Here is a 27,100-nt window from a genome sequence, read left to right as displayed (position 1 = left end):
GGGCGCTCAGGAAAGTACTAATTTTTATAGCTGTTTTATCCTATTGACATTGTAAGGAAAGGAAACAGAGGAAACTTATTGCGGTAAAGTCATCTTTATATCCAATATATATTCCGTGGCTAAAACTTCCAACTCGCTTCCATATGATTTCATTAGAAATGTCTTCCCTTTTTCAAACATCACCAACGAGAGGTATAAGATAGTACATTATTAGTTATCTAGATTCCTTAGTGGTGAAGTAAATATGGTTTCATCATAGTAAAAACTGTGCTAATATGATTCAAGAGGTGAAGCTGCTAAAAAGTTCAAGATGGAACTCACATGATGTCCAAGGACAAGAGAATGAAAGAAAATTCAATTTGGTTCTTGGAAAACTTTACATCTGAATTCATTTCTGCCCCCAAGAGACTACTGATGTTGCTAAGCCTAACTTGAAGACAATGGTATGAAATATATTATTATTTTTGTAATGAAAGAACATGCTACAAATGGTTTTATCATGTATTTAACAGGAGGTGACGAAATCAATGCAAGATCAACAATATTTACCTCTGTGACTATAGAAGACTGATTGATTCATGGCTGCATTTGTTATTTGAAGCCAAATTGGCTATTTGGCCAGGTACAATTCCAAAATAGTTTTTCCATTATTTAGAATGGTCTTAGAATATCTCTCTTGCTAAGGACTTCCCTGAAGGTTTTAAATAAAAATTGTAGTAAAACTTTAGTGCATCCCCTGCAGAATCTACCTTGATTCCTTTCTGCGATACATGATGTTTCTATCTCCAAATTTTCCACTGATGAAAATTCTTCATGCTTCATAATTTTGTATTTTTTCATCAACTTTAGGGTCAAACTCCACTTGGTGAATTTGTTCAGATTGAGGACACTGGATAAGCCTCCTTTCACAAGCTGAGTTTCTGGTGTCTAAGGTTTGACTCCCTGCTTAAGTTTATCCTGCATTATCTACAGGTGGGTTTTCTGGTGTTTAATAAGGTGGGAGTTCTGACTGAATTTTTTTCCACATTCATAACATGTAAAGGGCTTTTCTCCAGTGTGAGTTCTTTGATGTGTATGAAGATTTGAAGTCTGACCAAAGCTTTTCTCACACCATGAGCATTTATATGGTTTTATTCCTTGGTGTGTTGTTAAATGCTTATTAAGATCTGAACTCCATCTAAACCTCTTATCACACTGTGGACATTTATATGGTTTCTCTTCAGTGTGAATCCTTTGGTGCTTTATGAGGTCAGAGCTAACTCGGAAGCTTTTCCCACATTCCTGGCATTTAAAAGGCTTCTCTCCTGCACGTTCTTTCTTGTGACGATCCACAAGTTTCAGCAGCTCTTGTCTCCAGGTTACAAGTTTCTCTCTTTTATTCATTGGCAAATCTTGGTGCCATTTCCCCATCTTGTGCACTTCAACATAATTCTCTTTGCCTGTTGTTTTCTGGAGAACATTCACTCTGGCTGTTTTTGATATTAAGTCTCCTGGTGCTTGAATTTCTAAACCAGAAAGGCATATCGACTGATGATTTTCAGTGTCATTTTTCAGCTTTAGCCCTGTTGGAATAAACATAAAAATCAACCAACTGTGTGGCAGAGCAAGAAAATCACAGGAATGGAGAGAAAAATTCAAAGATCACTGATTTTTAAAATATAGATAAATAGAATCTTAAAATGTTAAGCCCTTAAAAAGGTTCCTATCAAGGCACATTTCTCCTCCTCCCATGGAGTATTTACCCATAGACAGTGCTCCAGGACTGTCCTTGAAATTCGGGGATCCTTGAACGCATGGCTCTTCCCCTTGCTCTAGACAGGAGATCACTTTAGGTTTGGGAAGCACAAATATAGCTGTGAAATGAAAAAACTCAGGTCAAAGACAGGCAACTTAACAATGATTCACTAATTCTAGCCTATTTCAGTAAAAACAAAGAACACTTTTACAGTTTGTTACCACAAATAGTTAAATGATAAATGATGCATCAGGTTCACGCTATACTGCATTTGTAAGTGGAGATGCAAAGTGGAGAATGAGAAATAAGCCTAGCTTGATTGATGTAAAGGACAGAGGGCATGCGAACCATGTGCATGTTCTCTCTCTTCAGCCACCAAGAATACCCCATATTTGATCAAGGTGGAACCAAACTCTAGAGGCTGCATGGAATATAGGTTGGTCCTATTAAATCTTTAGGACTCACTCTGAATAAGACCATGTCTAGCAGAGCCAATGGTCAGTGGGTTGGGTATCATATACACAAGTGATTCCTATCATAATTACAGCAACTTTTTATTTATCACCAGAGAACCAGACACTAGGCTTGTAAGAATTTCTACCACTCCTATAGCTCACTGGTTTACATCCTTTTGGATGAAACAGACCAGAATCACTTAGTGGACTTTTCCTAAATACAAACTGCCAAGTATGTATGGGAAGTATTCAGCATTCAGTCTTTCAACAAATATGTACTGAGTGGCTACGGCATGCCAGGCACTCTCTGTGAACTAGGCATACAGTGAAGAACAAGCCAAAGTCCCCTGATCTCACAGAACTTATCTTCTACTGGGACAGTGAGACAATCAAACATCAATAAACAAATAAAATCGCAGAAGTGATGTTTTTTAAAAAAACTAGAGCAAGATAAGAGAGAATTTAAGACTCTGCTTCTGTGAAGCTGTGTGAGAAAAAGGTATATGGAAGGCAGCTTTGAGGAAGTGATATTTGAGTAGACCTAAAGGTAAAGAGTTTTGACATGTGGCAGAAAAATTTGCCAGGTAGAGAGAAGGGGAAGGTAGAAATGTGCATAGCAAGTTGAAGAAACAGCAAGACCAGTGTAGATGAGAAGGGCTGAACGAGGGCACAAGTGGCAGGAGATGAGGGTAGGTAGGTAAAGAGAGGCCATGTCTTGGAAGGTCTTTGGTAAGGAGAAGTTTGGATTTTATTCTGAATGTGATGAGATGTCATCATAAGGTTTTAAATTAGACAAATGTCACTATCTGATCAGGTTTTAAAAGACTGTGGCTGCTGCATGATAAACAGACTGTGTAAGGTCTAGAGTGGTGGTAAGAGGCACCAGTTAGGAAAAAACTGAGGTGGATTTGTTTTGAGATGCCACTGGCTTAGACTATGAGGCTAAGAGGGCAAGAGGTAATAAATAGCTGGACTCGGGCCATTGAAGATGAAGTCAAGAGGACTAGTAATGCATTAGTACTGGGGTATCATGGCCAAATCAGAGTAAAGGATGGTGTATTTTTCTTGCACATAAGTGAATGGAGGTACCCTTTATGAGACAAGAAGCATATGAAAACAGGAAGTTTGGCGGGGAAGAGAGAAAAGAGATCAAGAATTCTATGTAGAATAAGAAATGTGTACTTGGAAAAAGCTCTCAAGTGATCTGCATTGACCTTACCCCAGCCTGCACCATTCTAGTTGTGAACCAAACAGCTACGAAAACAGACACTGGGTGCATTCCAAGTAAGACAAGAACATGACTGATAACTTTTAAGTAAAGGCAAGGGGAGAATCTTTACCTAGAGAGATGACAGTCTCATAGTTTTCCTGCATTACATCATTGTAGAGGGCCCTCTGACTGGGATCCAGTAACTCCCATTCTTCCTGGGAAAAATACACAGCCACTTCTTCAAATGCCAATAAGCTCTAAAAAAGAGAATGGGCTTTAGCTCAGCACTTGCCACTCCAGATGCAGCCCTACCATCTGACCTATGACCTGCATGGTAGGCCAGGCACTGAAGGAATGAACAGCACATGATTTTTGAAAAAGTGAGAAAGGAGAAAGAAAGGAGGTAAGCAAACAGCCTGGGAGGTGTCCAGTACCCCAGGGAGAATCTCTGGGCTAACATGCCTCTGAGCACCTGCTGGGCAGTGTGGTTCATGGGCAGCAGGGAAAGGCAGCGCTAAACAGCTCGAAAGCTCAGCTCACCTGAGACTCAGGCAAGATGAGCTCAGGTGCCATTGTCCAGTCTTTGGTGTTTGTCTGCTCAGGAAAGGCTAGGATCTGGTGAGCAGGCCCGGCTGTAGGTGGAAAAGAGCCATAGGAAATTTCTCCTCCTTCTGTAAACATCCTGAGCTCATTTCAAAAATATAGAAGATCCTGATACTTAGACACGAGAAACCTTTACAAAGGTGTGTGGTGCCAGGAAGTGGCCTTTTCACTATTAATAAAAACCAAGTATCTACCAGCCTTACAATGGCTTTCCCAGCTTTCATGAGTAAAATTTTAAAAAACCCTTTTTATTATCCTCTCATGACATAAATTGTTCTGAGTGAGGTAAAACAAATGTTTTAAAAATAAAGTACTCAGCCCCTTCTCATTATCTTTCCTAGCTTCTCTTAGCCTCTTCTCAGTGCCTTTATTGTCTCTCACTGTCCTCGTCTCTATTCCCACTGTGCCTCTGCCTTTACTCTGTCTCTCACTCTCTGCCTCTGAGAGGAGACCATACTCTGTGGAGTGTTATCCCTTTTCTAATAAACTTTCCTTTTGACTCAAAAAAAAAAAAAAGAAAGTACTCAGGACTCCAGTATACAGTAGATGTTGTTTTTTATCATTTGTTATTTTTTTCCTGCTGTATAGACTCTGTTCACAGTCTGCCAATTGTGTTCACATTCTGCCACTGACAGCAAATTTCTGACCCCAATTCCTTCCATATTTTATAAGGATGAGGTCCCTCACTCTTCTCACTTTTCTAAGGAAGATTTCATAATGTAATTACCATGGCACTGTGGTTTGAGTATTTCTGTACCTTAGGCCAACCCCTACTTTCACCCATAGCTGGTCTATTCTAACATTACTTTCAGGGGGGCAGGCGTATCATAATTGCTAACATGGCTGTATTTGCAGATCCACAAAGCTGGGCCTCCAGAAAAAGCATACAATGTTCTGTCTGAACAAACTATGGTCACAGGTCTCAGCAGAAAGAAATTACGATGAAGCTCCTTACCCCTCTCAAACACAGGCTCAGTCTCTTTATGAGTTTTTCTGCTCAGCTGTTCTTGTACACCCTGGTATGTATTCCAAAATTCTTCATCCTGGGACATGCCCACTGGTTGGGGCTCTGCTGGCTTCAGCTTGAAGCCTCGGGCCTCTGCTGTTTCTCCCAAGAGCACTGCTTCCTTTCCCAGCTCATGGGCTGCAACCTAGAAATAATTTCCATCCTTGTTACCAAAGAACTTACTTTAGTTTTGGGGGTTGGTGGTAGATGAAAAAAAATTATAGAGCCCAGATTGTGGGAAGTGTGAGACACTAAAGGAAATGACAGAAAGACTTAAAGATATTGGGCCACCAATTTTCCATAAAGAACTATCCATAAAATCTAGAACATTTAGGGTAAAAGGAAAAAAAAAGTGTTGCTACTACCAGCCCTCCAATACAGTGGCCCCCACGCCTCTACACAGACCCCAGCTCAGACCACGAGTAGGGCTGCATAGGCCACTTGCTCTCACGCTGCCTTGACAGCCTTTCTCCTTTCACTTAGATCCCTGCAGCAGTGGTTTCCTCTATTTTTCTCAAAAAATTAAGAAATTGACTAAAAAACACTCTCTTGACAACCACATTTTCCCAAGGGCCAGGAATGGTTTTCAGAGAATGATGATGAAATGGAAAAGAAAAGGAGAGTAGAGTTTGGCTTCAACCTCCCTCCAAATGATCTCAGCACCAAACATATGCCCTGTATTCTTCACAGGCATGAAGCCAGGTGATGTGCTGCCACATGCCCAATGGCATACCCTGATTCTTACTCACCAGAAGAGCCAAGGACCAACCACTGAGGGTGGGCAGTGGAGACTCTTGTCTATGGTATGAAGGACACTATCTCTCAGCATCTTTCTTCTCTCAGCCACCTGTTGGGATTTCCAAATCTTTGTTTCTCTTTTTTCTTTCTCCTCTTTCTTCCTCTGCAATCTTCCCATGCTGTCTGGTTTCTCTTTTTACTATCCTCTCCTTTGGTTTCTACATGTTCTCACTTAAATGAATCTGCCCCTCTCTCTCCAACTCCTTGTTGCTCTTTATTTGTTTCTAAAAACTAAGACCCATCTCCTAGGCCAAGCCAGATTAGGCATATTACCTTCAATACATACACTCGGGTTCCAAAGAGGCCAAAAAGCAACCTTTTCTCTAAGGCCAGGAAAACCTCTGCCAGAATCACCTAAACTTTGGAATAACTATTGCTTCGGATCTGTGGTTTCAGGTCCTGCCTTAGATAGCTTTAATGAACAACAGATCATTAACCTATTTTACCTTATTTCTCAATTAACTGCCTCCAACCCCAATATATATCTATCTTTATCCTATTTCATTGTTTATAACAGGAATCTTTCTTCCCACCCCATTCCTTATTTGACCAGATTCACTCTACAAGTGGTCTACCAGGGCCACAGCCTCCTCTACAGATGGTGTTTCTTTAACTGGGTCTGGGCATACCCAGGCAGTATGGTCAGGAACGGCTCAAGCACCAGCAATTCTAAGATATGCTCTTGTCAGTAGACATCTAGTCTCAGCCACTGACAGTGTAATTATTGAAGTTAGCCAATAGCCTCACAGGGTCCATCCACCTACTTCGTAATGGTGGAAGCTTCAGAAGTGCTAGCAAGACTCTTGAGACTGTGACTGTCAGCTCGTGTGGTACATTTCTTACTGTGACTAGAACTCTATATCATAGACCCCTTGGTCTCCCAGAAAACCCTGACCTCATGGTTCAAATAAATACTTGGCCACCTTCAGACCTACCGTTATCATTCTGCTCTGCAACAATCTGTTCCTGTGGACACGCAACTAGGACCACCATTGAGACTCAGTATGGTCTGGAACAAAAAGGATTTTCTTCTTAAGGTACTGAGGGCAGAAAAAAAGTGCATGTCAGTAAGTAAGAAAGTCACATAAACTTACTTTACTATTTTCTATGAATGAAAAATGAACAGAAAACATTCCACTTTCTCATCTCTTTAAAAAGCAATTGTGAGATCCTTTCTCTCCTTTTCTTAACATTAACTACAGCACAGCTGACTGAAAATAAATGCCAATGGATGAGTCCGCCTTAATAAAAAAAAGTTTCACAAAAGATTGGTGGGTAAGAAAATTGACACCCACTGGCTGTAGAGAGTTTGAGGATTATCCAAAAATTTCATTTATGTGCTTTCTATCCTATCTTCTGCATGTCAAAAGACGATTAGGAGAGCATTTTGAGTTTCTCTTACATTTTGACATCACCCTAGTCTTCGCCTTTAGTAAGAAGATACAACTTCTAAGACCCAAGAGAATTCTTGAGAAGATGGAAGCCTTCACTTGATGGAACATTAGAGAGTCTCCATTCCTTGTTTGAATACTGGCAGGAGAACTGAGACAGTGAGACCAGAACAGGAGAAAAAACATTAGGGAAAAAAAGCAGCCCTTTCTTCTCAGAAAGCATCCCCCAATTAAGTAATTAGATGATCAAAGTTCTTCTTTGGTACTTCTTCACAAGACGTATAAAGGGCGCTATGCAGAAAAATTATACCTATATTTTTATATTTGTTTACTTGACCTAGGAAAAATTACAGTCGACCTTTCTTCACAAAATGTTTATCCAAATATCCAGTCGCAGAAAAGGAGAGGATGGCAGTTGCTGAGAAAATTAAGGTAACCCTTTTGCTGACTTTACATTTCTTTGAGGGTCTACAAGATTTCCAAGCGAGGCTGAGGAGAGCCTTATACGCCTCACTTTCCCTGAAGTGATGCAGGGGAACCCGCACCGAGATTCTGTCCGGGATGCCACGGTATTCACTAATGGCTGATTCATTGCTGCGCACCCCGGCTCAGGCAGCACGGGAACGCGTCCCATGCTTTTGCATCAGCAGAAGCTAATCTCTCTGGCACTGAGCTGCCGGTTCTCCGGAGGTTACATCAGCCCGCGAAGGAAACCCCAGCGGAGGCGACAGGTGGACGTTACTGGACAGCAGACAGGCACCCGTAAGCACTGTTCAAGCGAGCGGTATTCGAGCGGACTCTCGCCCAGGGTATCTGTACAGGCCAGGTGCTATCTGTACAAAGAGCGGAAAAGTGGTCTCCGGAACCTGACGGCTGGCCTCGAAAATAATGGCCGCCTCGCCTCCAACGGCCCTGCAGCAGACAGCGGCTCTCAGGCGCTGCACAGTAGACGCCGAAGGGGAGCCGCTTTTTGGTTACCTGGAACATCTGGGCTTCATGAAAACTGCTCCTTCCTCGGGCTCAAATACAAGGCACCGACCAGCGGGCTGACACTTAAAGGGCGTAACTCTACACCCAGCGAATTTCAGAAAAGGGCCAAGAGGGCGGAGGTGCAGATGCCACACAAGCACAGGTCTGTCAATCGCTCTCACCCACCTGCGGCCGTTGCTACGCCGCAGTCAGAAGTCCGCGCTCCGACGGAAGCGGAAGTACAGCACTTCCTGGCCGGCTCCGCGTAGGTCCGCGGAGTCCGCAAGGACCACAGCTCAAGACCTCTGGGTGGAAGCTGTTTCCGTACGGGTTTAGCCCGGCAGCACCGTTAACACCATCGAGTCTAGACGCCCAATGGCCTAGAATGGCCTGCACGAGGGCTTGGCCCGTGGCTGTCGCCCTCTTGCGGTTTTGCTCTATGAGGCGTTAGAGCCGTTTATATGGAAAGCTCTGGAGGAATGAGCCAAGTGCCCTTATAGAGAATGGCCTGAGGGAGAACGGTGGTGGGCCAAGTCGTCTCAGAGAAGATATCTGAGCTGAGACGCGAGACAGAGGAGTTGGTTATGCTGAGAGGAGAGCAATCCAGGCAGAGGGCACACACACTCAAGAGTCTCAGTTGTGAGATGACTTCGCATGTTTGAGAAAGAAGGAAAAGTTTGTGGCTAGAACATCAGAATCAAGGGAGAGAGTGGTGTGAGAGGTGTTGATAGAGGAAGTCAGGAGCCAAATCATGCAGAGCCTTTCAGGCTGCGAAAAGAAGTCTGGATTATAGTCTACGTGCAGTGGGAAGCCACCGAAGAGGGTTAATAGGGACGGATATTATCTTACATTTAAAAAAATTCTACTGGGTTCCGTGTAGAGAGAATGAATTAGAGGGTCCAGCAGCAGAGAGGATGCAGGGCAGCCAGTTAAGAGGTGATGACAGTTGCCCAGTTCAGACAGCATAGTGTCCTGGAACAGGCTGGAGAGTACAGAGATGGAATGAGGACCGATGCAAGAGACATTCTAAAAAGTGGAACTGACTGCACTTGGTGATGCACGGATTTGGCCAAAGGGCCAAGCCAAAGCCCAGAAGGAGGTGGGGTGCAAGGACACAATGGAGGACTCAGACAACTACAAATCCAACAGTAAACAGCTAGTCCAGGAAACTTGGAGCCCTGGCACCTACAGCCTACTCCAGAGCCACTTGGATGGGGACCTCTCTGCATATGTCCTGGTCCTGATCACCTATAAGCAAACTACTCTCTCACACTGGGGCTTGTCTTCCTGCTATAAATTGAAGATGAATCCTGGTCCCTCACTTTTGGGGGTATGCTGGGATAAAAGCTATAGTGGGTACCCAATGTAAAGCCATTCATTTGGCCATGTGCAGGTTACATATAGGGAAAAGTAGCACCCGAACCCTTATATTGTCTGATAACCCAAGGGATTTTGTCTTGAGTTGTGAAATTGGAAAGCCAAAGTCAGGTACCTTTCTTTCACCAAAGTAGTGAATTGTTGGAGTAGGTATTATATCGAGATTTTGCCAATAGAACATAAAAAGAATGAAGGTGATATTGCCCAGGGGAATGAGTATTCTCTGTGGAAGGTGGGTGACATCCTAGCAGGTATCACTGTGCGAATTCAAAGGTTGTCCTATTAGTCTGGGAATCAGGTTCCATTGCAGCTGCAGGGTAATGGAGCAGAATAAGAGTAATCAGGAGTTCAGGGTCAGAGGATGGGTTGCATCTTTCACGTGAGTTGTCAGGGTAGTCTTTGTTGAGAAAATGGCATTTGAACAAAGACTTGAAGGAGAAGGAATGAGCCATGTGGCTCTCTGGGAAAAGAGTATTAAGAGACAGGGCAGAGGCTCTGAGGCTGGAGCAAGGCTGGGCAATAAGGCCAGTGTGATCTACTGCAGATTGAGAGATGAGTAATAAACAAGATTCACGAGCCAGATCGCATAGGGCAGTAGTAGTAGTAGTGACTACTGCTACTACTGCAATTGAGAGTGTTTAAAAATGTTTACAGTACTTTAATATTGCTGCATTATCCTACCACATTTTTACAGTACTTTAAACAAAAAATCCCTGCTTTTTCACAGAAATTTGAGAATCACTAAGATAGGCTTTGAGGCCTTAAAGGACACTGACTTTTAGGGTTAAAAAGGGTAGCTTTGCAGGGTACTGAGCAGATGAGAAATAGTGTAAAAATGATCACTTTGAACATTTAGATTTATTTGGCACTTAAACATTTGTTTATATCCCCTTTTGCTACAGGAACTTGTAGAGGACTGGCCTCCTTAAAGGCAGGATCCATGTCATGTTGTTATTTCCGTTTCTCATAAAATAGTACAGTAGGCATTCAATACATGTTAGTTAAATTGAATGAAAAAGGAAGAGGGTCACTTTGACTGCCGGGCTGAGATCAGACTGTAGGAGATCAAGAGTGGAATCAAGAAGACCAGGGAGGCGGCTCCGGTGTAACTTTGGCATCAGATAATGGTGGCTCGGAGAGACTGGAGTAGAGGAGGTGATGATAGAGGCTGTGTGCCCTTCAGAGCATCATGACCAGATATAATCAGAATGCACTTGCTGAGACAGTTCTGAGAAAATAAGTCCCCACCAACTGGCCCAGATGCCACCCCTTTGAGGAGATGCTAGGCCTCAGTTGGGTGTAGGGTTCTCAAATCGCCATCTAGCTTGAACTGCTATTCTCAGGCGTTAACAGCTTATTCTCCCTTTGGAATAGTAACTGCCGTAATGTAGTTTCTTGCTTCTGCAAGGATGAGAAGAGATATAACAGATGGAAATGGGCACACTGAGGGGGTACTCAGGCATCAGAGGTGGGAGTAGGCAGAAGTCTTCTATAACCAGCTCTTCTCTCCTTTGAATCTTTGCTTTTATCTGTTCATCATTTCCTCTTATGGGACTACATGACCTCAGGGATTCCCCCATTATGGAGACAGGTGAGCACTGTCTTTACCATGACTCATCTCTCAGGGGAAATGCGTGGGATTTGGGATAATCAAAGAGAAATAGAAGTGGCAGCTTTCGTAAGTTGTCTACAGTCCTTCTCAGCTGGAGGAGATGTCTTACCTACTACACTGAATGTTTTTGTTTTACGAAAAAAGCCCACAGGGAGATATCTTCTAGGAATGATGGTAGCTTTGTGGCATAGTTTGAGAAACTAGGATATAACATTTTGGGCTACTAAAACCCCCCTGCACTGCTGTATCTGGTCTTTACTGATCTAGCACTGTGGTTTTTTTCCTCCCTGCAGAACATGTGCAGTGGGGCTATAACGAGAACAAGACACTCCAGGCCATTCTCAATACTTTTCAGTTTTTTGAAAAACTCCAAACCTATCAGCAGAGCAGTCAGATCTACAAGGCTGGAGCAAAACAACTCCAGGAGTGGATCTTTCTGGGGATCCCAGAGCACCAAGTTCAGAAGCATATAATCTGCTTTCCTTGGCCATGAAGGAATGATAGGGAGTCTGGAGAGATGAGTTATCATAATGGGAGTCTATACAAGTTGTAGAAGGTGCATTGGAGATGGCACAGCCAGGAATGAAAAGGACTTCAGGATTCCTGGCCATGAAGTTAGGACATTTGACTCTACTAGTCCTGTTCGCAAACAAACTCGATAAGATCCTTGGCTCTGATGGTCAAAGGATGGGGATATCCATATACAGACCTGTCGGAGCCAGCCGACGAAGTAATTGAGGGTACCTAAAAGGGGGAGCGTGGACTGAGGAAAAGAAAGAAGACAGACAGAATTGCAGGAGGGATCACAGATTCAAGCTGTGTCTGTGTCTGTGTCTGTGTCTGTGTCTGTGTCCCCGAGTTTATTTAAAACACACTACTTATAGCATCGCAATGAGAAAACAGCAGTCAAGACCCAAGGTCAGCCAAATTACTCATTCTACAAAACAATGAAGTTCTTACAACTCCCTTCTTGGAAAACACCGAGTGTTTAAAATAGTTTAGTGCCACTTATCTCAAAGCTCACCAAGTTAGCTCAGCTCCCAACACAGACCATTGCCCAAGCAATCAAGAGGGAGTTGTTTCTGCTCCTGGCCATGTCATCATCTTGAAGACGGACCTTACATAGGCCACAGGGTTTCACTTTTTATGGTGTTTAAGGATTATTTCTCTTGCAATCAGGTGTCCTGATTTTGCATTTACCAGCTTCTTTCAAAGAATTCATATCATTTTTTCCCCCATGGAATTTCACTTAATGAGCTTTTTAGATTGCCAATTAGGCTTTGAGCCCAGACTTTCTCCCCTTCCCTCCTTCTCCACCAATGATCTTCTCTTCATAACCTCTGCCTGTGCTTCCCAAATACTCAGAAACTTGCTCTCCTTGTTTGAGCTGGCTAGTCAGTCTCAAGATGGTCTTTTATTATGCTGCTACTAGATTATAGACCATTCAAGAATTGAGAATACACATACAGACAGACTGACAAATGACATAAAGCTTAATTCCTTCCCTCAGTTTTATCATTGTGTCAGAATATCCAAAAAGAGACAGAACAGAAGAAAAGTAGGTGTAGTTAAGGTGTATTAACATGTGATCACAGAAATTGGAGGTTAAAATGTTAATTGAAAAATAAAACTTAGCAGAAGACTGAATCACATGAAGAATTCCAGTTAGGTATTTCTTCTCTGTTGTGTAACTCCTTTCTCATTCCATTATTTTCCTTCTCCACAATCCAGTGTAATTTTATTTTTTCAGGTTTCGAGATCAAGAATGGGATTAAATAAAAAATCCAAAATGGGATGATTCAGAAGTAGACATGAACATGGCTATACGGAGAAAGTCTAGTGGAGAGTGTTCTGGCACTCTGAGCTGAAAACAGGCTGGGAGGATGAGAGAGTGTTAAGAAAGCAACACAGACATTCTCCAGGGAACAGGGAGGAGAGAACCCCATCTCAGGAGATGAGTCACCAGAGACTTTGGACCAGCAAGAAGATCTGGACTCACCCCCTCTATGAGAGAAAGTGTTCTCAGAATTCTCCCTCCTCACCACCAGCCATCCCTAGAACTGGAAAAAGCTTCTAAATATTTACATCATGAATGTGGGAAAAGCTTTATCTGAAGTTCTTAGCTTGTTTGGTATCAGAATCCACACAGGAGGGAAGCCTTACAAGTGCAGTGAATGTGAGAAAGGCTTCAGTGAGCACTCCAACTTCACTGCCCACCTAAGAACTCACATGGCAGAGAGACCCTACCCATATGGGGAATGTGGGAGAAGCTTCAACTGAAGCTCTAGCCTCATTGTTCACTAGAGGCCTCACACTGGGAAGAAGCCTTATCAATGCACTGTCTGTGGGATTCAACACCAGTTCAACACCAGTTCCTAGTTTAGCACTCACCAGTGAGTCCATACCAGGGAGAGCCTATACAAGTGTGCACAGTGTGGGAAAAGCTTCAACAACAGTTTCTACTTCCGTGCCCACCAGAAAAGTCATGTTGGGGAAAAGCCTTACAAGTGCTCAGTGTGAGAAAAGATTAAGAATGCTGCCTCATCTGCCCTCAGGGGGTACACATAAAAGAGATACATCACAGGAAGGAAGAGATGTGCTGAGTGTGTAAGAAACCTGACGCATCAATTCCTTAGATCAACATGTGTTTCTCAGAGCTTCCTTCTGCTGTGGAGAGTTCTACTAGCCACACCCTGGATTAGCAGTAAACTTATTGACAACTGGATCTCAAGTACCATGTCTGGGAATAGGAATCAGCCTAAGAATGCTGAACCCTCTTCCCATCTCTGCTTCTGATTCCAGTCTTGTCTCACTGTGGACGTCAATTTTGCTTACAAGGGCAGAGGCTATAGGACCCATAAATCCTGCCAGAAAATTAGAGTATCCTTGGTGTGAACAGAGAATGGGCCACTGGATGCCTGAGAACTGTTTCTGGGCCATGTTAGAAGAAATTTTCCCTCTCATGGGGAGCACATCTAGAAGTTTAACAGCATGGCTCTGTTCTAACCCAACAGCTGAGCTCTAGGCACCTACTATTTTGTATCACTACTACCTTCAGGGCAGATCACTACTCTGTAAAACAGTGACCACTGAAAAGGGAGCAAAGGAAATGAAAGATAGGTTAAGCCACTGAGTAATAGTAAATCAAAGCAAGTGATCCTTAGCAAATGTAACATCTGGTTTAATCTTTGTAAGATTTCTTATCTCACCATCACCCCCACTCGTTCCTGGCTTCTTGTCTCTTATAGTAAGCGGTTTCTAAAGATTACAAACATTACTATTTCTGATGAAAATAAAGGTGTTTCTCCCTCCACTTCCCTGGCCCATGGTTATAATTTTCTCCATTACAAATTTAACAGTCATGTAGAAGCCTGCAGAGTCCTGAAGAAGATGTACAGAATCTGCTTCAGGGCAGTAGCACATACAGAGAAGGAATAAGGGGCAGGAAATGGGGAGAGAAGAAATAGAATGGGGTGGGAAGGGTTGGGCTTTCACCAAGATGAGAGATCACAAATGTAAAGAAAATAGAGCGACTGTAGGAGGGTCTGACTGCAGGCGAAAGGCAGGGTGAGTGTGAGGAGCACTAAGAACCAATGTTAAAATGTAGTGATCCAGAACAAGGCATAGGTATTTAAGCCTTTGTGAAATCTCCATAGATAAAAGGAGGGTACTTTATACATGGACAATGTTAGTACCTTGGATAACTTATGGTGAAAAGCAAGTGACATGGCCTCTGGCTGAGCTTCATTGAGGAATTAAATATGAGAAAAGAAAAATGTACATTCTACCTTAAAGAGAAGAAAAAAAAATTTTCTAAATGTTGGGAAAGAAGAGGCAAAGGCAGGGCAGAAAATATACTTCAGTGTTTCCTGGGTTTAAGCCTTGCTGGGGCCACCCTACATTTCCCTGCATACTCTGTCTTTGAGCATGGCCCTTAGAACAAGCTATGCTGGCCAGTTCCCAGAGACACATACTTACCTCTGCTGTACACAGAACCAAAAATTAACATCTTTGAAGACCCTGCGTAGAGGTAGGTTTGAATGTGACCTATTTGGGACAGCCTGACTTCATTGGAGATTCACAGTGGGGAAGCAGACAGCCTGAGGGTGGATCAATTATTGAAGGGCTTTGGCTATGATATCCAAGAAGTTAGATTTGATAAATGAGGAGAGCCTGTGCAAGTCAATGGAAGTGGTAAGGAAGTGGAGACACTCAACCAGGCCTCACTAACATGCAACTTCCACACCTGGGTCTGCTATGGACAGGGAAACTGGGATGTAACTGTCGACCTCCTTGCATTTTTAGGTTGCCTCCACCCTCCAAATTGCTTTATCTTCTAGTCTGCTGAGCAGAGAAAGGAACAAAGTACTAGAGCTCTCAAAATTTAGAGCTCCCAACAAATAACTGACTTGCCTGTTAACTACTCTTAATAGTCTAGACTAGATAAGTAAGAACTGGAGAATAATTCATTTATTCATTCACAAAATATTTGATTGCCTACAATATAGCAGGTATTGTAGGAGGAATACATACATACATACATATATACATGTGTATACATGTGTGTGTATATATATGCACACATATGTGTGTGTATATATGTGTGTGTGTGTATATATGTGTGTGTGTGTGTGTGTGTGTGTGGTTATAGTAGAGATATATACATAGAGAGAGAGAGAGAGAGAGAGAGAGAGAGAGCTGTAAAAGAAGTAGGCACTTTATCTTCCAGAACTAGTCTCACTGGACCCCTGAGAAATACTAGCTCCAATCAGGCAGCATCAAGTTGTCTCCAGCCTCCAAGATCTGAATCTCAGCTCTGCATAGCCTCCCTTCCAAGCTTCCAAGTTCTGATAAACATAACTTTTTCCTTATATTTTCTTAACACCATATATGATAGCTGCTTCCCATCATTACCATATGTTACCTTAGAGTCTACCTCTCATTGCCTAAAGCAGCCTGACAATGCACTATCCACTTGAAAATAAACATGGAGTAGACTGTAGTAAATGCCAACAGCCACAAATCTATAACTTTCCTCTGATATGCAGCATTACCTGCCTGGTTTGGTTCAGCCCTTCGAATGTGTTTTTAAAAGGTAGGTTTTCTCCCCTGTAAATTGACTACTGGTGTTCTACACATAGTTTCTATACCTCCTTCCCTCTCTGAAACATTTCAACTAATTCATATAATTTTTCAATTGACTATTCCTGTTTTCCAAGGATTCATAACCACTTCCCATAGAATGGATCAAACGTTCTCACTACAACCCAGAGAAGTAGGGCAAAGCCTATTTACTGATTGTCAACCTTCTCACATACCTATTGTGGTTCCTCAGCCGAAGGTGGTAGATGGGTGCTCACAACCAAAAAGAAGATTTGAGTCCCTCAAGCCTCCTTACCTCACTCTTCTTTCCTCTTGCCACCTCTTCTATGCCTCTCCTTTGAGGGGGCTATCGTACCAGTCAGTTTGAGAACAGCCCAGGACTTCTGGGATCTTGAACCACAGTACTCACTTCATTACAGGCAAATCCTCGCTTGCCCCATTATCAGCTCCAGCCTTCTTGCAGTCCCATTGCTCTCATTTGGCCTGGTTCTAGGTAGAGATAAAGAGAAAAACTGAGAATTCTTTTCTTGTGGAAAACAGGACAAGTAACTTCGCCACTTCCTGTGGTAAGGGAGTTAATCTGAAAGTTTTGAACTTGGTGCCATCCTGCTCTGGCACCTGGAGGAAGCTGTGCTCCTGAAGCTGCTTGAGCATTGCCCATTCACTTGCCATTCTAGCAGCATCTATGGAGTTTTTCACAACTTTATGATTTACTGAGAATTGCAAGTTAAGTCTGTGTTTCCTCATAGCCCCAATGCATACCTGCTATCATAGGTTAAATGACTTGCATAGTGACTAGAGTAAAAGAACTTGGAATACAGGTCAAATCAATTTGAGAATCTTTAATTTCTTCAGTCTTTCATTCTCATTACTCTTTTTGGCTAACAATTTCTGTTAGAGTAGTTTTGTTGTGACATTTATAGGATTAATGTCTGTCATCCCCTAAAAAAATGTAAGGTTCTTGGATAGCATGGAATTTGATTTGTTCATTGCTGAATCACAGCACCTGGAATAATGCTTGGCACTAAATAAATATTTGGCAAATGATTGAATGGGTGAAAAAATACGAAGGCTGGGTTCATGAGACCTGGTTAACTGGGTATCAAGCGCTTAAGCATTATAAATACCAAAGGAGACTAAGAGTGGCCTCTGGCTAATATGTTTTTGATGCGGTCTTCAGTCCATTTCCATTACCGACACTCTAGGGCAGGATTTCTGAACCTTGGCACTATTGACATTTTGGGCTGGACAGGTCTTTGTTGCTGAGGGCCGCGAGTTGTATCCTGTGCGTTGCAGGATGTTTAGCTGAATCCCTGGTTTTCACCACTAGATGTCAGTAGCATCCCCCAGTGTTGACAAAATTGACTCCACACGTTGTCAAAGGTCTTTAAGGGGCAAAATGGCCCATGGTTGAGAACCCCTTCTTTAGAGACATACCATTAGACCGGGTTGGTATGAGAATCTTCCATCTGTCCACCTGGTCTTCCTACAGAACAGAGCTGGCTGCCTTGACTTTCTGCAAATCTAATCCAATTGTATAACTGCTCTGCTCAAAAGCCTTCAAGACTTCCTACTGCTTCTGAAATAAGCCAAGGTGTCCCAACTTGCAAGGCTCTCCCTGGCATTCAAGGCTCAATCCCTCTCTCCAGCCTCATTGCCCACTATCCTATACACAGTCTACAATCCAGCACAGGTGAACTGGTCCCAGGTCCTGGAACAGGTTCTGTGGTTTCCAGCCCTAGTGCCTTTGCCCACTCAACATTTCCTTCCTAAGATTCAAAGCCTGGTTCATTCTTTCAGGTAGACACTGAATACGAAGGGCTGCCAGTGTCTACCCCTCTTAACAAGAATAGGAAGGGCACACTTGAGTCTAGGCATTAGAAATGTAGAAATAAGGAAAAATTTTATGTTCTCAAGGAGTGCAACACCGAAGAAGGCAAGAAATCCATGGGACGAGTGTTATGGCGCGAATGATTCTAAGACCCATGGAGCCAATTGAGATTAATTATGAGCCTTTATTAGCCGGCCGGCGACTGACTCTCTATCACGCAGGGTTAGAGGAAATCAGCCCCGAGCTTCCAGAGGAGGCAGCTTATAAAGCCTACTACTACATCCTTGAATAAGCAGATTACAAGAAGCAGAAGTTAGCCGTTAACATTTCGTACAAAGATAAATGTATCGGGGGGACTCTCAGATCAAACAGGGCCTAATAGACAGTTTTATCATCTTCACCTTGGAATGCTGCGCTTCTCCTGGGGCTGACGCCTGGAGATATCACCTCCCTGTAACTGAGTTACTGCTCTCCCTGGGGACTGGCGCCTGGAGATACCACCTCCCTGAAACTGGAGAATTTCTACTTTTACAATGAGGACAAGTAACACCACCACCACCACCACCTTCTGGAGGCCTCCCAATGCTTTGAACCCCTCAGCCCTGCCTGTAAGTCTGTCTCAGGGAGCCTTATCTTATTCCACCTAACACCAGAATTTGTTTCTGGTGGGTTTATCTACTCCACCAGTTTGGGAGCTGAGGGCAAGAGGAGTGCCTGAGTTGTCTTCGTGTCCCCATCGCCCAGCACAAGGGCTCACAAGGACGCAATAGGCCCCAGTGAACGACTGTTTTACTAGCGTAAACTGCAAGTTCAAGAGGTTCAAAGCCGTTCAAAGGACTCGTCACCAGGAAACTGAACGGGTAGAGCTCCGAATAGCCACTGGGCCGACACTCCGGGCCACCACGTTTCCACGCCTCCTTAGACTGAGGAAGGAGGTCCTGGTCCATGGCCACTAGGAGTCGCCAGAGGGAAGGGCACGGTAAAGGACGGAGAGGCATCGCTAGATCCTCTAGCCAGTAAAAGACTGCTTCATAACCGCTGCTCACCTACCACGTCACCATTCGCGGTAGGCCGAAAGGGGCCGCGGGGCAAGCGCAGACCACAGAAAGGCCAGGCGCACGCGCAAGTGCTAAGGCCGAAAGAGTGGCTCGCGTTCTTACATTAAAGGGCCGCCGTCGCCATCTGGTAGTCGACAGCAGGCCTTGCCAGTGAGTAAATAGAATTCTTTCTCCGTAATCCACTGGGACCAATAATGCTCTTTGGGAACTAGGGTCCTGGATCTGGGCGTTTGTCAGTTTTTCCTATTGGTTTATTGCTGTTCTGTTTGCAAGGCACTTTTTCTTTTATTACTGGATGGGTCCTTGTACCAAACCCGGCTGGGCTCACACCGTTTTTGCAAATGTGGAAACGACAACAATGAAAAAAACAATGCTGGCCGTGTGCTTGTCACAGTTGTTGGGGTCTAAGCATCTCCTTTAATAAGAGTGTCCCTTTTAATTTAACGTCTTTGCTCTTCTTGTCTCTACTCCCTTCCTCTCCCAACGACCAAAAAAAGAATCAATACTATCTTTGGGATACATCACAAAGATACTAGAGCTTAAAGTCACCAAACCAAAGTCACTTTTCTTCTCCCAACACAAAAATTGGAGATGTATATTTTTATCAACTTAGGACAATTTTAGTAAAGTCTAATAGTTTTGTTTATATAGGTCCTGAACATTTCTAAAATTAATTTCCAGGAATTTATTTTATTTTTGTTTCTTTTGTCAGTAAGATCTTCATTCCACCTGGTTATTTCTAATGTGTAGGAAAACTTTTTAAAACTGTTTATTGATTGCATCCCTAATGGAATAAAACTCATGGACAAAAATAACTGTAAAAAAACCTGTTGTGTGTGTGTATTGTGGAAAGTCAGAAATATGTGTTTTATATAAATACATATTTTTACATGTCAATACTTGATATTATTAGACTTTTAAATTTTCTGATAGAAATAAATAAGCGTCTCTGTCTATGCCTGTATTTATACGTGTCTTATCTGTATCCCACCTCTGTCTACAGAGATTACCTGGGACCAGTTCACCCCAATAGTAATGAGGACACTCAGTAACTAGAAATTGATTTCTAAATACCATTTTCCACTACAAGTAACCAGGGCTTCTTGACAAAATGGCTGGGCTGTGTCAGGGTTATTAAAAGATAAGCATAGAACATCTTGTGGTTCCAGATAGGAAGGAAATGCTGAAAGACTATGGGGGCAAGTAAGAAAAACACAAAGGTCAGCTTGAATGAGCTCCCACTGATCAAAGAAGGGGCAACAATATGATTATAGTAACAAGTTATAAGCCATTGAATGAAATAGGAAAACTTGATTCTGTAAGATGTAAAGAAATAAATGAATAAATTGAGATTAATTAGTAACTAGATATTTATGTAGTTTCAGAGTACTTCCCCATAAAATACTTATTGATTATGAAGTGGAAAATAATGGAAAAGCCTGGCAGATACCACTTTAATTTAGTGATCCAAGAAACATTATTATTTGGACAAATTGAAATATATACCACCTGTCTTATTCTGCTCAGGCTGCCATAACAAAATGCCATAGACTGGATGAGTTAATCAACTGTAAATAATTTTCTCACAGTCCGGAGGCTGGAAAGTCCAAGATAAGTTTCCATCAGAATTCAGTTTCTGGTGAGGTCTCTTTTCTGGCTTGCAGCGGGCCACTTTGTCCACACATCCTTTCCTCTTAATGCAGATGGAGAAAGATCTCTTTTCTTCTTATAAGGTCAGCAATCATGTTAGACTAGGGGCCCACCCTGTTATACCACTTAACCCTAATTACCTCCTAAAAGCCCTGTTTCCAAATACAGTCACATTGGGGTTTAGGACATCAACATATGAATTTGTGATGGGGGACACAATTCAGTGCATAGCACCTTCTGATAGGTTACAATGAGAAGAATGCAACATCAGTTCTGTGGTATTCCTGCCAAAGATGCATAACCTGAATTTAATTATGAACAACTCAAACTGAGGGATGTTCTATAAAATAGCTGGAAAATGATCTTTAAAAGTTTCAGGGTCATGAAAGTTTAGAACAGACTGAGGAACAATTTCAGACTGACAGAGACTAAAAGGAGATGACGATTAAGTGAAATGTGTGAGATTCTGAACAGAATATTTTTGCTATGAAAGACATTAGAACCACTGGCAAAAGTTGAATGGGGTCTTAGAATTAGGCAATATCATGTGTTAATGTTCACTTAGTAATTTTGATGGCTATATTGTGATATTGTAGGAAAATGCCCTTGTTTCTTAGAGATACAAGCTAAGATATTTGAGGAAGACAGAGCTTGAAGTTGTCAGCTTACTCTCAAACGATTCAGGGAGAAATGTCCTTTGTATCATGCTTCCAACTTTTCTGTAAGTTTGTGATTATTTCAAAAAAGAAAAAGTATATTTTGAAAAAGCACAAGCTTTAGAGTCAAGAGCACTTGAGTTTGCTTCCCAGCCCTACCACTGTGTGTTCTTGAGCAAGCTTCCTGTTGCAATCCAATATTCTCATCTTAAAATGAGGATGATATAGATTGTTGGGAGAAATGAGTTAACTCATGTAAAAAGTTTAGATCATAACCTAGCTCATGGAAAGCATTCAGCGAAACTGATACAGTCAAATCATTGATATAGTCAAATAAACTGGACCTTTTCACCAAATCATTAATGGAGCTTCCAAATTAGTCTATAATTTAGAGCTCACATACTAGAGCATAAGCTCACCAAACCAAAGTCCCTTTTTTTTTCTTTTTCAATTACAGTTGACACTCAAGATTGTTATATATCAGTTTCAGTTGTACAGCATAGTGGTTAGACATTTACATAATTTAATAAGTAATCCCCCCCGATTAGTCTAGTACCCACCTGACACTATACATAGCTATTATAATATTATTGACTGTATTCCTTATGCTGTACTTTATATCCCCATGACTATTTCATAAATACCAATTTATACTTTTTAATCCCTTCACCTTTTCATCCAGCCTCTCAATCTCCCTTCCATCTGGCACCCATGTTTCTTCTCTGTATCTATGAGTCTGTTTCTGTTTTGTTTGTTTATTTTATTCTTTAGATTCCACATACAAATGAGATCATATAGTATTTGTCTTTCTCTGTCTGACTTATTTCACTTAGCATAATACCCTCTAGGTCCATCCAAGTTGTTGCAAATGGTAAGATTTCATTCTTTTTTATGGCCAAGTAATATTCTATTATATATAAGTATCAAAACTTCTTTTCTTTTTTCCTGGGTTTACTGAAATATATGTACCACAACATCTTTATCCAATCATCTATCGATGGGCACTTAGGTTGCTTCCATGTCTTGACTATTGGAAATAATGCTGCCGTGTACATAGGAGTGCACTTATCTTTTTGAATTAGTGTTTTCAGTTTCTTCACATAAGTACCCAGAAGGTAGTTCTATTTTTAATTTTTTGAAGAACCTCCATACAGTTTTCCACAGTGCCGCACGAATTTGCATTCTCACCAAGAGGACACAAGGATTCTCTTTTCTCCACATCCTTGCCAACATTTGTTGTTTGTTGATTTATTGATGATAGCCATTCTGACAGGTGTGACTTGATATCTCCTGTGGTTTTTATTTGCATTTCTCTGATGATTAGTGACCTTGAGCATCTTTTCATATGTCTGTTGGCCACCTGTATATCCTCTTGGGAGAAATGTCTATTTGAGTCCTCTGCTCACGTTTTAATTGGATTTTTTTTTGGTATTGAGTTGTATAAGTTCTTTATAAATTTTGGACATTAACCCCTTATCAGATGTATCATTGGTGAATATCTTCTCTCATTCAGTAGGTTGTCTTTTCATTTTGTTGATGGTTTCTTTTGCTATACAAAAAATTTTAGTTTGATGTAGTCCCTAAAATATGAAATGCTTCATGAATTCACATGTCATCCCTTGTACAGGGGCCATGCTAATCTTCTCTGTATTGGTCTAATTTTAGTATACATGCTGCTAAAGTGAACACCAATGTCACGTTTCAAATCCTATTTTTCACCAACTCCTTTATTCCATCATCTCCTATACCACAGCCATGAAATTGAGCCTGAAGGCTGTAAATTCAGAAAAAAGGATTGACTTCCTTCATTTGGCAGGTTCCAAATTTGGTCATTTGGTTCAAGTATTCTAGATAGCCTGTATTGAAGGGCTCTGTGATACAGGCTCTTAAATGCTCTTAAATTTACAGACCAGACTAGCATATTCAAATACATTTCTGTTTCACTAAGATTGGTGAACCTTCTATAGGCCTTGGTGTTTGTTTTTCATTTTTTGAATTTCCATTTGAATTAGACACCGAACATGCTTTTTCTTCTGTAACCCTGCAAATAGAACTTCAAAGCCCTTAATAACAAGGATATTTCCTCACATTTAATTGCTTTCTCCCAATTTTTGACTTTGTTTCATGCACACCATTAAGAATGGAACATGAACATGTGTGCATTTTGATGTCAAGTGTGATCCCCACGATGCATTCATGCCCCATGCTTTTTCTCCTCCCTCTAATTCTGTGTCTCAACCACTCCTCTAACTATGTTAGATTCAAAAGGTCCTCTACTTTCCATAGGGAGACTCTGCAGAACTCCAAATTGTTTGAAGAATACCTATTTTCTTCCAAGGTATCTTGCAACTTAAATGAATTAACTAGAGGATATGATCACTCAGTCTTCTTGGCAGTTACAGTTATCATAAACTAATCAACTGATATTCTAGTTTATATATCAGCTTTAGGAGCTTGGTCATTGCTTTCTATCTCCTGAGAACTTCATCTAATCGGAGTGTGCTGATCAATAAACAATCTGAGCCTGCAAGACTCCGTATTGACAAATTCACCAAGATAATGCCACTAGTCAGGTAGTCCTAGAGACACTTGAGTATTACTGTGTAATGAATTGAGCAAGTAGATCATGGCTCTAACCTGCAAGTGGAAAAATAAATGCAGAATGGGACAAGATGTCTTTAGGGGGCATTATAGAAATGTGGAAAAGGAGAAATTTGTCATTGTTCAGCATTGCCCAAAGAACGGGATGGCTCCAAAGTGGCAAACATGAAAATGGTTCATTTGACAAATTTAGTTCCTACTGTGAAAAAAGGGGACTCATGAGGTTTGCCAGTTCACTAAGTGTTTATTGAGCATCTACTATGTATGAGGCATTCATGTAGGTGCTATGGTGGCACAAAGCTAAAAACTCTTTAGAAACTAGCTCTAAAACCTATTGATTTCCTTTTCTCTGGTAATGTAGTTTCCAAGCAACTTTCTCATATTAACCCAGCTTCTCTGGAGAAAGAGTAAATGAAATGTGATAGCAGGAGCAGATTCCCTTAGCACCTCAAGTAATGTGCAGAATTGCATATTGGTATTCTAATTCCAATTAGAATTGGACTGATTAATGAGTTCTAGGAACTTTATGGCTGAAAGACTAGATCTTGAGGCAGAGGATATGCTTTATATGTGGATGATCTTTCTTGGGCTCTTAAACTTGCTTACAGAATCTCAGAGCATCCCATAATCTACTGACCATACTAGCATATCCAAGCACTGGTAGCAAAGGATGGCTGGGACTTGTTGGGGGGATAATTTAAACAAAACTATATCAAGGAATCCTTTTGGCTGGAAATGAAATGAAATGGTCTTTCCTACCTTTTCTCATTAAATATTAGATGAGGTAGAAAGGAAAACAGAATAAGACATAAAGGAGAGGGTAAACAAGATGACAGAAGAACATGTGAATGGAATATGGGTGGATAGACTGAAATACTGAGAAGAGACAAAGAGATATGTGTGAAGATGGTGGATGAATAGGGTACAAAAATGAATTGTTTGAATTGTCATTTGAAGTTAATAATACCTGATTTGATTTTATAAAATATAGTAACATTATATATGATACTGCAAATGGAAGTGATTTCTTTAGAAAAGTACAGAATTCTCTAGAAATACAATAATAAGTAAATATGTAATATATATTACATGTTATAAATATGTAATAAGTAACACATAGACAACAGATACTGTGAGCTAGGTCTGTGCTAAGTCAACAGCTTCTGAGCTGTTGATAACACATCTGCCCTGTTATCTGAGCCCATGGTAAGATTTTTGGTAAATAAATGTAGAACATTAGAAATAACATTAATCACGTCCAAACAGCTTAGGGTTGTTGGGAATATCCCTTGGTTGTACTGGGGTTAGTATTCCTCATATTTACCTGGCTGGAGAGAGAATGAGAATGTGCAGAGATGCAGAGGCAGTAAACAATGGAGTTTTCCCTTTTCTTAGTTGACCTCCCTTCTCTTCCCCAGCAGCCTCCTCAGTGCCCTCTTCACTTCCTTGTTCCTCAGAGTATAGATGAGAGGGTTCACCATGGGTGTGAGTACAGAGTAAAAGAGGGAAATGAATTTTCCCTGGCCCTGGTTGCTGGTCTTACCTGGAAGCAGATACCCATAGATAGCTGAGCCGTAGAAGAGGAGCACTACCACCAGATGAGAGAGGCACGTGTTGAAGGCCTTTCTCCGTCCCTCAGCCGAGGGTATCTTCAGCACTGCCTGAGCTATGTAGCAGTAGGAGATCAGGATGATGCTTAGTGGGACAGCAGTGAAGAAGGTGCAGATGCCGTTGAGCACAGCCTCATTGAGACTCATGTCTCCACAGGCCAGTTTGATCATGGCCGGCACCTCACACAGGAAGTTATCCACCCTCCGGTGCCCACACAATGGGAGCTGCAAAGTGAATGTTGACTGGATCACAGAGTTGCCCAAGCCACCCAACCAGGCAATGGCAGCTAGTAGCCAGCAGAGCCGAGGGTTCATGGTGGTGGAATAGTGCAGGGGCCGGCAAATTGCCATGTAGCGGTCAAATGCCATCACCACAAGCAGGATGCACTCAGTAGCCCCTAGCCAGAGGAAAACATAGAGTTGGGTCACACAGCCACCATAGCTGATGGTCTTGTCTGGTCCCCATAAGTTGATCAGCATTTGGGGAACTGAGCTAGTAGTAAAGGCAAGGTCCAGGGAGGAAAGGTTGCTGAGGAAGAAGTACATGGGTGTGTGGAGCCGGGCATCCAGGCAGGAAAGCAGAATGATGGTTGAGTTCCCAAATAGGGTCACCAAGTAAGAAAAGAGGATGACTATGAAAAAGATCATCTCCAGCTGGGGATGGTCAGATACACCCATCAGAATGAAGCCATCCAAGGTGTTGTTGTTAGCTCCTTTCATCTCTGGTTGCCTTTAGTCACTCTGGAGAATCTCCAGGGAAAACCACTGGGAGAAAGCAAGTGAAGAAGAAGCTATTGTATAGTTGATCTGCAGCAAGGAGGGTCTGTTAGTTCTCCAGCTTTCACAGTTAAGTCCCAACTTAATTTTTATGGTTGTAAACTTTCATTGCAATCCCAACCATGGTCAGTCCCGCAACAAATGGAAACTTTATTCCATCTGAATGTCAAACATGAGCTATCACAGAAATAAAGGAAGTGCATTATGAAGGACAAAAAGTTTATGGCTCTTCAGTTCAACACAGCAAATATAACAGGGTAGAGGGAGTTTATCATTAGAAATAAATGAGGAAATTCTCAAAATACAAATTTCCCTAGTCAAGGTTTTGATATGTTCAGGAAGGAGGAAGCAGACCTATTATATTTGGAAAGTCTTCCCAGAAGTTTCTGATAATTTTTCTCCCCTTTCTTCTATATTCATCCCCTTCCTACATGAAAACTCCTTATCTAGAAAGATGAAATTTGATGGAGAACATGATAAGTATATAAAATCATCGAAAGAATGGAGAGTGAATATATTTCACCACATACAGAAGACCTGAACATGTGATTAAAGGGGAAATACAAGTTGAACAAACAAAACTTCACATAAGCCCAAGTAAGTTTAGGTAGAACAGGCTAAAGATATAGGCAGGGTTTATTTAAATAGGGATTAAATT

General features: G+C 41.8%; 3 protein-coding genes and 1 non-coding gene across 12 annotated transcripts in view; 1 reads left to right on the top strand and 3 right to left on the bottom strand.

The window, feature by feature from the left end:
- Positions 1 to 13,687, top strand: part of ZNF597 (zinc finger protein 597) — a 63,679-nt gene extending 49,992 nt beyond the window's left edge. Inside the window, exon 10 of the transcript XR_005657820.1 lies at positions 12,907 to 13,687. The gene's annotated coding sequence lies outside the window, so the exon portion shown is untranslated. The remainder of the gene's footprint in view (positions 1 to 12,906) is intronic.
- Positions 79 to 8,491, bottom strand: LOC120620318 (zinc finger protein 75A-like). Of its 9 annotated transcripts, none has more exons than XM_039885156.1 (8): positions 8,354 to 8,491; positions 6,743 to 6,847; positions 5,759 to 5,856; positions 4,959 to 5,154; positions 3,941 to 4,032; positions 3,531 to 3,657; positions 1,743 to 1,853; positions 79 to 1,562 (listed from the first exon to the last, which is right to left on the bottom strand). In XM_039885156.1, exons 4-8 carry the CDS (start codon positions 5,053 to 5,055, stop codon positions 967 to 969), a joined length of 1,023 nt encoding a protein of 340 aa, XP_039741090.1. In that variant the 5' UTR covers positions 5,056 to 5,154; positions 5,759 to 5,856; positions 6,743 to 6,847; positions 8,354 to 8,491; the 3' UTR covers positions 79 to 966. The 9 variants fall into 9 exon arrangements, with proteins under 9 accessions (XP_039741090.1, XP_039741089.1, XP_039741092.1 ...); XM_039885155.1 differs by lacking the exon at positions 8,354 to 8,491 and adding an exon at positions 8,177 to 8,318; XM_039885158.1 differs by lacking the exon at positions 8,354 to 8,491 and adding an exon at positions 7,103 to 7,329.
- A 9,348-nt stretch (positions 13,688 to 23,035) lies between the features above and the next one.
- LOC120620704 (U6 spliceosomal RNA) lies at positions 23,036 to 23,143 on the bottom strand. The gene has a single exon (XR_005657958.1). It is a non-coding gene; the product is annotated as a U6 spliceosomal RNA (small nuclear RNA).
- A 2,303-nt stretch (positions 23,144 to 25,446) lies between these two features.
- OR2C1 (olfactory receptor family 2 subfamily C member 1) lies at positions 25,447 to 26,385 on the bottom strand. The gene has a single exon (XM_039885161.1). It carries the CDS (start codon positions 26,383 to 26,385, stop codon positions 25,447 to 25,449), a length of 939 nt encoding a protein of 312 aa, XP_039741095.1.
- Between the last annotated feature and the right edge of the window lie 715 nt (positions 26,386 to 27,100).

Source organism: Pteropus medius, unplaced genomic scaffold (assembly GCF_902729225.1).
Source record: "Pteropus medius unplaced genomic scaffold, Ma_sr-lr_union100, whole genome shotgun sequence".
NCBI classification, from domain to species: Eukaryota; Metazoa; Chordata; class Mammalia; order Chiroptera; family Pteropodidae; genus Pteropus; species Pteropus medius.
This window is presented reverse-complemented; position numbering and strand designations above follow the sequence as displayed.